Here is a 14,973-nt window from a genome sequence, read left to right as displayed (position 1 = left end):
AAGATAGAAGGTAAGGGTTTTTTAAAAAAAGATAGAAGATTTCCAAGCATTCCTGAGGAAAAAGCCAGACCTAAACCAAAAATTTGAAGGCCAAATACAAGACAGAAGAGAAGCCCAGAAAGGTAAATAAGAAAGAGAAAATATAAGGGCCTCATTAAGGTAAAAATGTTTGTCTCTCTGCATGGAAAGAGGATTTCTAGAATTTTCAGAAATTACTTTCAGTAGAAAAGAAGATAGAAGGAATTCATGAAGATAGAAGGAATTCATTCAGAAAGAGGGTGGTAAAGTAAGCTGATTATGATGTGATTTATATGATTATATTATATATGTAAATGTGATGATATGGAATGATATGTAAATATTATATGTATGCATATGAATGACATGTAAAAATCAATCAAGGGCTGAAAGTTGCACTGAGAGAAAAGGAGAGGGAGAGATAGAATGGGATAATTCTATAATATAAAGAGGCAAGAAAAATCAATACAGAGAGGGGGTGGATAAGGGTGGTGACTGGCAATGCTTAAACTCTACTCTCTTTGTAACTGGCTCAGAGAGGAAAAAACGAGTATACTCACTGGGGCACAAAATTCTAACTTACCCCACCGAAAAGTAGTAGAAAGGGAACAAGAAAAGGGAATTGGGCAGAGGGATAATTGAAAGGAGGAAGAACTGGGTGGGTAACAAAAAGTAAAATACAGGTGAGGAGGAACAGAGCGAAAGAGTATAAAGCAGGATCAAAAGAGAATAATACTATGGAGGGCAATACACAATACACAGTTAGTAATCACGTGCTTAATGTGAATGGGATGAACTCACAAATTAGACAGACGTGGATAGCAGAGTGAATTAAAAACCAGAATCCTACTATATTGTTTACAAGAAACACATCTGAGGCAAGGTAACCCATAGATTCAAGCAAAAGCTGGCCCAGAATTTAAGAAAAAGGTGGAGGCTACACTTCAAGGCTTATCTTTTTGGTTTCTTGACTTTCTAGTTTTAGGAAAGTGATGGAGAAAATGTTACCTAGATTGTGCCGGGTTTTACCCAGAGACATTGATGGAGATTGACCATCGGACCATTGGTTTTTATTTTTGTTTATAACCCTTTCCTTCGATCTTAGTGTTGATCCCAAGGTAGAGGAGCACCAGGGCTTAGACAGTAGTGGTTAAGTGACTTGCCCAGGCCAGAATTGAACCCAAGTTCACGGGGCTACCTCATTGTTCCTCATTATGCCATCGTTAAGGAGTAACTTTAAGTGGGCAGAAAAGCACAAAACCATTCACATGAAACAAATCATTCCTAAAAGAGCTCTTGTTATCCAGAATCTCCATCAATCACTGGTTGCATGTGAAATAGTGACCCTGATAGCTTTTGCAAAAGCCTCTCTTACTTCTTGTAACCCATTTCTCTTCCTCCCCCACTACCCATGCAAAGGTTGTATACAGGATTCAGAGGGAGGATAAGAGGATGAACATAACAATTTTGGAGCAATCAAGCAAGCAGTAAACATAACTACTCTTTTTTTAAATCCTTCTCTTCTGTCTTAGAATTGATATTTTGGGAAAAGCAAGAGGTTTAAAAAAAGGGAAGTCAGGAAATGCCCCCATCCCCGATTTCCTTCCAAATCTCCGCTGAAATGTTACCTTCTGCAGCAGGCTTCTCGATTGGGCGATGCTGGCCTCCTTGCTATTTCTAGAACAGGATACTTTATTTTGGGGTCCCAACATTTTCACTGGCCGTCCCTCAGACCTGGAAGCTACTTCCCTCCTCGTCTCTACCTCCTGCATTCCTTAGCTCTCCAGCTGCAGTGGAATCCATCTATCCTTGTGGACTGGACTAGATGGCTTCTGAGAACTCCGGTGATTTTCTGGAGCTTTTTTGGAGCCGGACAAATGTTTGCTGGCTATGATATTTCTCCACAGGTTTTTGTTTTTGGCTCTCTTAAGCATTCAATACTGTCAGGTAAAAAACCGTGGATGTGACAAGTTCATCCGGACATTCCTCCCTCCCCATCATATAGTGGAGTTGATTCTGCACAGGTGACTCTCGGGTGGTGGGAACGTGTTGCCTCTTGTTTCTACAGCTCACTTTGTGTGATGCCAGGATCGCTTTTTAACAAGTTCTCAAGCTTTATGAGAGATTTTCCCTAAGAGAACTTTGCTTCCTCCCTCTTTGAAGAGGTGCTTGTTGTTCTCCTGATCCAACGCCTACTTGTTACATGAATTCATGAAAAAGTGTGCACTAAAGAGTGCGGGAAGGGATGTGCTCAGCCCTGAGTCTAAGCAGAAGAGGAAGGCCCGTGAAGCTGCCCAGTGTGGTGTGAAGGCCGCTCAGCCGGAAAAGCTCAGTGGGCCTGAGGCCCAGCCCCGAAGGATAAGGCCATTCTATCTTCTTGAGCGCCGTTGCCCTCCATGGAAGCGTCTCTCAGTGATTTTGAGGGGTTGTTTTCTAGGTTTTCGTGCGCTCTGGATGCTAAGGAGGCCCAGCTTCCAAATCTGGCCAGGGTTGTTCTGTGGCCTGCAGGGAGCCGAGCCGCTAGTGTTGAGGGGTCGGGGCAGGGAATGGGGACCGCCAGTGTTCCCCGGCCGGGGCTGCTGGGCTCTTCTCGGGTCTGAGGAGGAGCGGGGTCATGCTATCCCCGTGGCACGCTGCACTTCCTGTGCTTCTGTAGAGTGCCTCGCTGCTGTAGGTAGCTGGCTCGCCAGTGCCAGGGGTTAGTCGTCGTTTGTGGTGGGGAGACTGAGGCGCTGGAGCCTGGGAGAGTGGGGCAGGGACTGCTATTTAGCTCCCTTCTACCTTGCACGGCCCTTGGCTCAGCTAGATAGGTGCTTCCGAAGCATCCAAGGCGCTGCTCCACCACTTGGGAGTTCCTGTTTGTTGAGTCGCATTTCCCCACTAATGGGAGTTCTTTCAGGAACTATTTCCTTTTTGCCTTTGCATCCTCAATAAACATGCAGTCCTTGATTGATTCCGGAAGAGAATTGCTTCTACAGCAGTGCTTTGCCTTGATTATCTTCTTTATTCTTTTTATCCTCACCTTCCCTCTTAGAGTCAATATTGGTCCCAAGGCAGAAGAGTGGGATGGCCCAGGCAGTGGAAGTTAAACACGGAACCAGGCTCACACAAGCCGGAAGTGTCTGAGGCTAGATTTGAATCCAGGACCTCCCATCTCCAGGCCAAGTTCTCTATCCACTGAGCCGCCTAACTGCCCCCTTCATAGGTTCTTCATACTCAATGTTGAGTTAGACTTAGTTCAGTTCAGTTGAATTGATAGAACTCCTAATAAAAGGAACACAGTAGCTCATAGGGTGGCTATTTTGGTGGGTTACAATTAATCATTTTCCACGGCCTGTGTTTAGGGTCACAAATATAAAAAATGCCCATTATTAAAAGTGTGTCTAGAGGCACGTGCGTGTGTGGGCGGGAATGGGATGGCTATTGAATAACCATGAGGTGGCTACCGACTCCTCAAAGCCTCTCTTCTTCCCACACAGTACTGGCTGGATCCTGCCAAAACCCTCGCGGAACACAAAGAGCTCATCCACGGTACGTACTCAATTGATCCCTAACAATATGATCCGAAGACTCTGTGGTGCCCCAAATCCCGTGTGCGCAGAGGGACGCACCCCTGGGATAAAATGGGCTGTTTTGTCCGCGTTTGGGGGGTGTCTTTTTACCTGGCCACTTATGAGCACCTTTAGGAGCTCCCCAAGTGTTGGGGCAAAGAATGGGGAAGGGAGGGGAAGGGCTGAGTAAGTAGATCATCTAATTATGAGGGTGTTGTAAGAGGCCCAGAAAACGCTGCGCCTGGAGACGGACCCCGTGAAGAAGTAGCCATTGTAGCATGGGACCAGGACGGTCGCCTACCCTCCGGCTAGGGAGACAAGGCTGTGAAAGAGCTAAAGACATGGGGGGAGAGCCGATCCTCCCCTCCTTCCACATTGTCTTCTAGCTTGATGCATTATCTTAAAACTGTAACTTTTGTGTTAAATGGATTATTTGATTTCTCTAACTCCCCCTCTTCATGTGAACACCATAAATCCTAAAAATCACCAGAGTTTAAGAAAATAGGATCATCCCTGCTCGTGAGCTAACGCGGGCCACATGTTCTGTACAGCTATAGGCAGCCTTCATAAAAAGGTAGCTCCGAGGCTGCTGAAGGACGACAAGCTTCCCTTCCAGACTTGGTGAAATGGGGAGATTTTATTTTTAAAACAACAACAAGAAGAACCCTGCGAGTTCAGTAGCATTTGCTATTCTTTTGATCAGGGTTCTGTAAAGTTGATTTTTCAAAAACTTGGTTTGAAACGTGTCTTTCAAGATAACCGCTTTCTGGGACAATTCTGTGCGTTTTGCTGTATTTAAGAGCGTTCTTGTAAGAAGGGGTCCGTAGACGTCGCCAGATTGCAGGAGTCCTTGTCGCCATGAAGATGAAGAGCCTCCGGGCTTTGGAATGACTCTGGGTCATGGGACCCACTGGATGAATACATGAAAACAGCATTTTAAGCATTTAGGCTGTGCCGAGAAGCTCTTGGGAGGGAGACAGCTCATAAAGGAAGACTCTGCTTAGAGCAGAGGGACATGGGCAGCACTCCCAAGGTTTCCCTAGCAGAGCGGATGGCAAGACTCGGGGTCCTTAAGTTCTAGGGTAGAGGTCTGCAGGCAGTCAGTGGCAAGCGAGGTCTACAGCGCTCCTTTGACACACCAGAAAGAATAGTTAATAACTCCGAGCTCATCTAAGCAGGTGAGCCGGTAAGCATCCCAAATGGGGTCTGCCCTTGCAAAAGTGGGAGGGGGCAGCGTGCTCGGAAGGCGAAGAAAAGGGTGGAGTGCCATTTAGTAGTCAGAAGCCTTTCAGTCATCTGCATGGGTTCTAGGATGATCTAGGATGGGGGAAAGGGAACAGAAAGATCCAAGAAGGACATCATTATAGAAGAAGAAGTTCAATGAAAATTAACTACAAAGTGAGAAAAATATTTGGAAGTCAGTCTACCAATGAACACTAAGTGTCTGTAATAGAGATAAAATTATGAAACATTATTTAATGAAATAAACACCAGCTTAAGTAGCTCAATGAATAGCCATTGCTAATGACTCAGACTCATATAATAAAATTAACAATACCATCAAAATTATTTTATTGATGAGTGTTTTACGAGTCAATCTGCTAACTAGACAAAACAATATCTAAATTAATTTGGAGAAATAAAAAGTCTGGAATAGCAAGGGAAATCTTGAAAAAAAATGGCAAGGATGAAGGGGGAGAAAGTATTTCCCAATCTCAAAACCATATCATAAAGCAGCATTCATCAAAACTTTCAAATCTGGTAACTATTTTAACACTAGAAAATTAGATTGTGGAACATATTAGAGAAGAAAGAATCTGAAATAAATGAATCCAATGTTCAACCAGCCCCAGAACATGAAATGTCTTTGGAAATAATTTTCTATTTGATAAGAACTATAGGGAAAACAGAAAAAATGATCTGAAAGAAATTGGGTTTAGACTAATATTTTACAGCAAATTCCACAATCAATTCAAAATGGATATATGACCTCAGAATTAAAGACTGAATAAGTGGGGAATCAGTTCTTAATCAAAAAGGGATAGAGGCAATCACAAAAGATAAAACTGTTGTCTGAAAGCAAAGAAATAAAAGTTGTTTGCATGAATAATATTCATATAAGTAGGGTAAGAAGAGTTATAAACTAAGGAAAACCTTTCCCTGACAAAAGTCTGCTATCATATATATATATATACATCTGCATGTATGTATGTATATGTATCGGATAACACTATATAAGACCAAAAGCTATTCCCCAGTGGTCAAAGGAAATAAAGAGTTCCCCAAAGAAGAATGGAAACCATGAACAACCATGTTAAGGATGATCCACAAAACCAATGCAGTCACGATTAGAAGGGAAGCAGAAAGCTGGGGGGTTGGGGGGGATTTACAGCATTTTTTTCTGATAAAAGCCTCATTTCTAAATGTATAGAGAACTGAGTCAAAGGAAGCTCATCCCCTCCTGTCCATCAAACATTCCTGACAGAACACAGTCGTGCCAGGTTTTGTGTCCGTGAACGTGCTGTACGTCACACCTCGATGAACCCTTTCCCAGTTGACAGCAATGCCCTCATTTCCCAATCGGGCTATCAATATATTTGGACGAACACGTCCTTCCTCTCACCCCCATTTTTCATCTCTTTGGAACATAGACCTCACCGTGGTATTGCTGTATCAAAGGCTCTACACCGTTTTAGAACCTTTTGGACTGAGCTCCAAATCATTCTCCAGAATGCTTGGATCCACTCACAGCTCCACTAACAGTGTAAAACGGTCCCAATTCCCCACACAGCTTCCAACATCTATCAATTGGGGAATGCTTTGCGTCCTCACCTTTGTAAGAACTGAAACAATATTTCTACCCAGATACATAATGCATCACGTTTATTAGGAAGGGTAGACAGACTTCCTCTAAGTAACCTGACCACGTGGTGCGTAGCCTGCAAGTCCTTCCTCCCTCCTTCTCTTCTCCCTTCTGCCTCCCCCCAAGCAATTAGTAAAGAACTTTTCATTCAACCCTAAAGAATTTGAACACTTTTTCTAAAAAATTGTGAGTTCATTATAATGTTATATGCATGAAAATTGGTACAAGGTACAGATGAGCTAAAATGTACACATATTCAGTTATTATAGGTGACTTTATTTATTAAATGGTGTTGCCTTTTTTCCCTTTTAGCTGGCCCACCATACACTTTTTATTTTGGCATCAAATTCTATGCTGAAGATCCTTGTGAACTTAAAGAAGAAATAACTCGGTAATGTATTAACGTTGTTTTTCAACAACTACATGTGTGGAATCAAAACTATGCTTGTCGTATATGGTTGTTCTTCTAGAGCGCTTGACACTATTAGAGTCTTGGGGAGGCTGGGTATTGCTACACTGAAAGACCACAAAAAATGACCTTCCCATGGGAGACATTGTTGTCTTTTGGCAGAACAATGGAAAAGCTTCTATTCAGTTTTCAATCCTAATTCCATAATTTGGTCACTGTGCCCCACTACCTGCCTCTTTTGTACCACCTGTTTGCCACAATTTATTGTAGTATTCATATGTTTCTTAGCCATTTCACATGTATAATCCTATGCTACCATTTTACTTATATTTTTAAAAATCTCATTGATGAAAATTCTGAGCTTTATGCCCCATCTCCATTTTTACCATAAGCCTTATGGTTTTTATTGCAAGATTTTGTATTTGCAATTTTTAGGAATGAATCCGTTACGTTATAGCAGACCTGATGGTAGTTTGCCTGTTGCTTATTTCAACAATTTTCAGCAAGCATTATTAAGCACTTCCTCTGGGCCAGGCACAGTCCTAGGTGCTGGGAATACAAAACAAGCCAAAGGAAAGACAATCTCTGCCCTCACGTAATTTATGAAAGAAGAAAATTTATAAAAGGAATCTGAGAGGGAGGAGAGGAGAATTGGCCAATTTGTTGAATTATGGTATTTGGCTGTGTTTATTATAAAGGAAGACCCCTATTTGGGTGGTTAAGGAAGAATGAGTTATATAAGATGATATTGGAAATTGGGTCTTGTTGTATTCGTTTAGAGATAAGAAGTAGAGAAGCTGGCTTGAGAAGGAATTGGAGTTTGAAGCAGATCTAAGACAGAGTGTCAATTTTAAATGCTGACAGTCTAACAGTTTTTTTCTGTGGCAGATTTAGACACTCTCTCTGAGGGCTTGAAGGAGGTAACCGCTTTGCCTCTCTCTCTCTCTCTCTCTCTCTCTCTCTCTCTCTCTCTCTCTCTCTCTCTCTCTCTCTCTCTCTTCTGTCTGAGATAGAAGGAAAGGAGGGAAAGACCGGAAGGAGCTCAGTGTTTTTTTTTTCCAACTTGGGAAACACTATTGACTATCTATCACTGTTTTATAGATTCTTTAACTCTGAGAAGACCAAAGAAAGACCTGATCTTTGATTTGGACTCGAGTCTGCTAAGGCTCAGAGTCCTAACTTGATTCCTGTTGAGACTGAACCATCTAGCCTTTGTTATTTCATAACTTAGAGGCAAAGTTAAAATTATAAGGATAATATTGTTAGTTTATTTAGAATAGCAAAAATTGGGGTTAGTCAGATCAGGATCAGCGTGGCCTGTGAAAACAGTAGAAGCAGTTCCTTGCAGAACCAAGGAGTTTTATTTGGGAGGAGTTCGAATCCCTTAGAGTTAGAAATCCTTTTATCCTTATTTATTCAAATAAACATTTTATTTTTTTATAACCAGAGTCCCTTTAGTGCCCTTGTGCCTGGCCCTGAAGAAAAGTTCACTTATGAACTTCACCGATATAAATTGAAGATACTTTGTAAGCACAGCAAGCAGAGTATAGAAATCAGTTTATAACCCATAATCAGTTTATTGCTGTATTATTTTTACAGTCTGTTTTTAATTTCACAGTTTGTAGGTAGTGATAGATATATAAAATAAAAAATCTCAATAAAACGTTTTTCAAGTATATAATATAAAACACAAAGCAATTCAAAAGGAAATACAATATGGGCAAAGACATAGTTAGAAAGAGTTCCAAAGAGTCGGAGAAAGGAATGAAGACATGGCTGCCCAGGGCACTTTCCTGGGAGGAACCCACCAAGCAGAAGAAGGGATGGTAGGAGCAGAGTTAACCTTCAGGGTAAGGAAGTAAGAGGAAGAGGGAATTTGCAGGTTGATAAGACTGCCATGGCATAGTGTGAAAAGTCTGGTGTGTCAGGAGTGGAGCCTGGGAGGGTCTTGATGAGTGCCACGAAGACATTCAGTTCAAGTGTTGTCTTTTCCATAAAGATGTTGCTGTTTACCCCAGTAGAAGTGATACTGTCCTTCCCAATTTCATCTCTCTTTGATCTCTTCTTAATACATTTAAAGTTATTTTTTGTTTTATAATTTATACTTTTATAATAATTTTATAATTTAAACTTTCTTCTTATTATAAACTTAATTACCAATAAATACAAACAAAAAAAGATTAATAAACTTTCATATACATGTAAGGGTAGGAATGAGTCTAGAAGTATTCCCCCTCTTAAAGTAAATGATGATGAGTGCCCTGATATCCTCACTTCACAAAAGTCTCAGTCAATAAGTTAATCAATCAAAGACTTTAGAATAAATTTTTTTTAATCCTTGAAACAAGGGACAGTGAGGTGGCTCAATTGACTGAGAACCAGACCTAGAGACAGGAAGTTCTAGGTTCAAATTTGGCCTCAGACACTTCCTAGCTATGTGATTCTGGGCAAGTCACTTAACCCCCATTGCCTAGCCCTTACCGCTCTTCTGCCTTGGTTCTAAGACAGAAAGTATGGGTTTTAATTTAAAAAAAAAAAATCCTTGAAAGCCATTAGATATACTAGAATGGCAATGACAGAAAGTCTGTCTTGATTGGATGGACTTGGCCACTTCCTATGGGGCTTATATAATACCAGGAGATTGGTCAGAACTGATGAAATTTAAATGAGTAGCAAGTGTAAGGAATTAAATTTATGGGTTTCACGTATATGACCTCCTCCAAGAAGGGGAGGCCTCCTTGGAGCTAATCTCTCCCAAAGCCAGAAAATGAGGGTCAGCTTTTCACTTACCCAAGCTGTGGCTCCAAAGGGAGAGCATCCAGGAGCAGTTTTGCCAGAAGCAGTCTAAGAGCTAGATTCTCCAAACAAAGTCCCAAGTCATAGTTCCAAGCCACAGTCCTAGTCCAAGATCCTCCAAGTCCCAGATTCAGGCAGAAGTCCTCCTTGAAGCCTAATATTCAGGTCTAAGACCTCTTGACAGGAAGTTCAGGCCCTTTTTATTGATTTTTTTTACATCCTTTCCTGTCCCTTCATCCACTTTACCAATTGTAGTCTTTTAATTTGCTTAGCACTGCCCAAAAGGTAGTCAGTTGCTTCTGGAGTTTCTCACTCACTTTAGTAAGTGGTTTGCAAACCTCCCCTATTTAGTGTTAGGTAGGGGTGTCTAGCTTTGGTTGATTAAATTTAAAAGTAGGTAAGGGGAGTGTCAATCCCATCTTCACATAGGGTAAGATGAATATTCATGACTTCCTTCTAACTTCATGAAAGCAAACAACAGTTTGTCCTCTTCAATCAAATGTGGTCAAGGAAGAAAGACAACTCCCCTTGGCTGGTTGTTTCAGCTCAGTAACCAACTTATGAGTGGATAGAAAATAGTTCTGTTCACGCAGGTGATTTTGTTGTTCAGAACTAAACTTTCATTGACCAAGTCTCCCATTTCATACATTGCATTTTTAAAAATACACATTTTAAATTTAACATGATTTTAATAAAATTACCTATTTTGTGTCAGTTTCTGAATAGTTTTTTGTTTCATACTATGTACTTTTAAAATGTTTTTTTCAAGACTGTCTGCCCTTTGATCCAGCCATAGCACTGCTGGGTTTGTACCCCAAAGAGATAACAAGGAAAAAGACTTGTTCAAGAACATTCATAGCTGTGCTCTTTGTGATGGCAAATATTGGAAAATGAGGGGATGCCCTTCGATTGGGGAATGGCTGAGCAAATTGGGCTATCTGATGGTGATGGAATACTATTGTGCTCAAAGGAATAATGAACTGGAGGGATTCCATGTGAACTGGAAAGACCTTCAGGAACTGATGCAGAGCGAAAGAAACAGAACCAGGAGAATAATGTACACAAAGACAGATACATTGTAGCACAATCAAATGTAACATCTTCTCCATTAGTGGCAGTGCAGTGATCCTGAAAACGCTGGAGGGATCTATGAGAAAGAACACTATCCACATTCAGAGCAAGAACTGTGGGAATAGAAACACCGAAGAAAAACAGCTGCTTGAATACATGGGTCGAGGGGACATGGCTGGGGATGGAGACTCTAAATGAACATCCTAATGCAAGCATCAACAACATGGAAATAGGTTCTGATTGAGGACACATATAAAACCCAGCGGAATTGTGCGTCAGCTGTGGGAAGAGTGGGGGAAGGGGAGGGAGGAAAAGAATATGATTCTTGTAACCAAGGAATAATGTTCTAAATTGACTAAATAAATTAATTTAAATTAAAAAAATAAAAAGCTGGATGCTATATATACCATTTGGTGTAAAAAAAATTGTTTTTTCAATGTTTCTTTTTTTCCCCAATACTGCCTACATCCTTTGTAACAAACAAGCATGGACAAGCACCATAATTCAACATATTGTCCATGTCTAAAAAGATATATTTGTTTCCTCACCACTAGTCCATTAATTTCTGCCAAGTGGTATGTTTCATTAGCAATCATATGAAGTAATGTTTGGCCACTTGATTGATCATTGTTTTGTCTCAATTGTTTTCTTTTAAATTATTGGGATTGTTTTATAAACTGACTGATCTCCTGGTTCTGTTTATTTCACACTGTATCATCAACTCATCCAAGTCTTTTCCGTGTTCCTCTGATTTTGTCATAGTTGTCATTTCTTCATGGCACAGTAGTATTCTATTACATTCATGCACCACAATTCGTTCAGTCAGTTCCCAATTGATAGACTTTGTTACTAATTGTTTGCCAGGACAAAAAGTAGTACTATAAATATTTTTGTACATATTGGAGACCTTCTTTGTGTTGATTTTTGGGTTACATACCTACTAGATCACTGGATCATGGGGTAAACATAATTTAGTGACTTGGGGTTACAGTTCCAAGATGCTTTTGAAAATGGTTCTACAGATGTAGAACTGCTCCAGCAAAAGTGTATTGGTGGGGCAACGAGGTAACTCACTGGATAGAGAGCCAGAACATATTGTAGGTTCAAACCTGGTCTCAGATACTTCTTAGCTATGTGACCCTGAACAAGTCACTCAATCCCAACTGCCTTGGAAGCTCAATATTGATTCTAAAACAGGTGAGGGTATTTATTTATTTTTAAGTGTATTACTGTGCTTGTCCTCTCACTCCCTCTCCAAAAATGGTGATTTTCTTTTTTTTTATCACCTCTGCCAATCTGATGGTATGTGGTAGAAACTTAGGATAGATTTATTTTGTGTATCTCTTATTATTAGTGATCTGGAACATTTCCTCCCAAGTAGTATTGTTAGCTTATATTTCTTCATTCAAAAACTGTATATTCATACTAAGTGATTAGGGAATTAAGGAATTTATGTTTCTTTTCCTTACTAGATGATATTATTTTTGAAGCAAAATTGTGTCACTTTTCCTCTTTTTTCTCTATAGTACCTAGAACAATATTCAGAAAATACTGAAAAATATTTTTTGAATTAAGTTTGTTACACTGGATTGAGCATAACCTAGAGAACTGCAATGATTTTACCTTTTATATTGGCTTCTTCCCTACCCTAGCCATCTCCATCTCCCTGTAAATATTGTGTTCTGGGGCAAAACCAAAAAAGCATTATTCTGATACTTTTCTTCTTCCTCATCCTAGACTAGGGGACTAAATGACTAGTAATACAGAAAATAATTGTATTTGTTTTGGAACATATCCCAATAAAATGCCACATTCAGAAATCACCTCAGAAACTTAGTGTTCTGTTGTTCTGCTGTCTTAAGTAACCCAACCATTTTAATTTCATTAATTCCAAAGAATTTTTATTGGTGATTTTCAGGATAGGCACAAATGCTTCTTGTTTTTTAATGGAAAGATTTTGTTTTCTCAATTCCACATAACAACTTTCAACATGCATTTTCCAAAATTATAAGATCCAAACTGTCTTCCTCCCTCCCTCCCCTTCCCTAGTCAGAGATTTTCCAGAAAGCAATTAGATCTGGGCCATACATGCATGATCACACACAACACACTTCCCTATTGGCCGTTGTTGTAAGAGCACACTCATACAGAACCAAAACCCCCAAATAAAACTGTGAATAAGCTAATATAAAAGGTAATGTGTTTTGTTGTTGTGCATCCAAATCCTGCAGTTCTTTCTCTGGAGGTGGATACCATTCCCCATTATAAATCCCACAGAATTGTCCCATATCATTGCATTGCTGAGAGTGACCAAGTCTTTCGCAGTTGATCATCATACAGTAATGCTGTTACTGTGTACAATGTTCATCTGCATCTGCTTATTTCACTGTGCATCAGTACAAGGAGATCTTTTTAGATTTGTCTGAAATCATTCTGCTTATCATTGATTACAATAGTATTCCATCACTAACATATATCACAATTTATTCAGTCATTCCCCGGTTGATGGACATCCCATCAATTTCCAACCTGTGCTTTTGTACAAGTAGGTCCTTTCTCCTCGTTTATTATCTCTTTGGGACACAGACTCATGATCAAAGTGTGTGCTCAATTGTATGCCCTTTGGCTATAGTTTCAAAGTACTCTCCAGAATGGTTTGATAAATTCACCACTCTACCAGCAATGCATGAGTGTTCCAATTTTGCCACATCCCCTCCAACATTTCTTACTTCTTACTACAAATAGGTGTGAGGTGGTTTCTCAGCATTATTTTACATTTTAATTTCTTTAGTCGAGAGTGATTTCAAACATTTTTTCATAAAATAGTTGATAGCTTTAATTTCTTCATCTCAAAATTGCTTGTTCGTGTCCTTTGACCATTTGTAAATTGGAGAATAACTTGTATTCTTATTAATTTGATTAGTTCTCTATAGATTTGAGAAATTAGACATTTATCAGAGAAATTTATTATGAAAATTTTTTCATTTGTTTCCATTCTAATCTTGGTTACATTGGAGTTTTTTTGTACAAAAGCCTTTTAATTTAATATAATCAAAATGATTTATTTTATATCATATAATGCTTTCTATCTTTTGTTTGGTCATAAATTCTTTCCTTCTCCAAAGAGCTGCCAGGTAAACTCTTCTGTGTTCCCCTAATTTAAGTATAGTATCACTCTTTATATCTAAATTTTATATCCGTTTTGATCTTATCTTGATATAAGGTATGAGATATTGGTCTATACCTAGATTCTGCCATACTGTTTTCCAATTTTCCCAGAAGTTTTTGGTAAACAGTGAGTTCCTATTCCAAAAGCTGAGGTAATTGAGATTATCAAACACTAGATGGCTAAGGTCATTTACTCCTGTATATTGTGTATCTTATCTACTCTATTGATCTACCATTCTATATCTTAGCCAGAACCAAATTGTTTTGATGATTACTGATTCATAGTACAATTTGAGACCCAGTACAGCTAGGCCAACTTCCTTCCCCCCCTTTTTTTTTCATTAATTCCCTTCATGTTCTTGACATTTTACTCTTCCAGATGAATTTTGTTATTATTTTTCTAGTTCTATAAAATAATTAATTGGTAATTTGATTGGTATGGCTCTGAGTAAGTAAATTAATCTAGACAGAATTGCCATTTTTATTTTATTGTTGTTATTATTATTATTATTGGGTTTTATTATATTGGTTTGGCCTAACTATGAGTAATTAATATTTTCCTTTTGTTTGTATCTCACTTTATGAGAAAAGTGTTTTGTAAATTGTGTTCCCATAATTGTGTTTTTCTTAGCAAGTAAATTCCCAGGTATTTATATTGTCTAGAGTTATTTTAAATGGAATATCTCCTTCTATCTCTTGCTGGTGGGCTTTGTTGGTAATATTTGTGGATTTATTTTGTATCCTGCTACTTTACTAAAGTTATTAATTATTTCAACTAGTTTTTTAGTTGATTCTCTAGAATTCTCTAAGTGTACCATCATATCATCTACAAAGAATAATAGTTTAATTTCCTCATTGCCTACTTGAGCTCTTTCAATTTCCTGTTCTTTTCTTATTGCTAACGCTAGCATTTCTAAGACAATATTAAATAATAGTGGTAATAATGGGCATCCTTGCTTCACTCTGAATTTTATTGAGAAGCCTTCTAATTTATCCTCATTGCAAATTATACTTGCTGGAGGTTTTAGGTAGATACTATTTATCTTTTTAAGGAAAGGCTCATTTATTCCTATGCTTTCTAGTGTTTCTTAATAGTT

At 39.1% G+C, this 14,973-nt stretch overlaps 1 protein-coding gene across 4 annotated transcripts in view; it reads left to right on the top strand.

Annotated features, from left to right (window-relative positions):
* The window catches only part of EPB41L4A (erythrocyte membrane protein band 4.1 like 4A), a 125,742-nt gene that overhangs the window by 23,029 nt on the left and 87,740 nt on the right, over positions 1–14,973 (top strand). For all 4 annotated transcript variants that reach the window (XM_056803961.1, XM_056803959.1, XM_056803958.1 and 1 more), the window contains exons 3-4: positions 3,498–3,549; positions 6,745–6,823. In XM_056803961.1, the coding sequence (XP_056659939.1) occupies positions 3,498–3,549; positions 6,745–6,823 (131 nt within the window). The remainder of the gene's footprint in view (positions 1–3,497; positions 3,550–6,744; positions 6,824–14,973) is intronic.

This window comes from Monodelphis domestica, chromosome 7 (genome assembly GCF_027887165.1).
Source record: "Monodelphis domestica isolate mMonDom1 chromosome 7, mMonDom1.pri, whole genome shotgun sequence".
Classification (NCBI taxonomy): domain Eukaryota; kingdom Metazoa; phylum Chordata; class Mammalia; order Didelphimorphia; family Didelphidae; genus Monodelphis; species Monodelphis domestica.
Note: the sequence above shows the minus strand (reverse complement) of the source record. Positions and strands in the feature narration are given on the sequence as shown.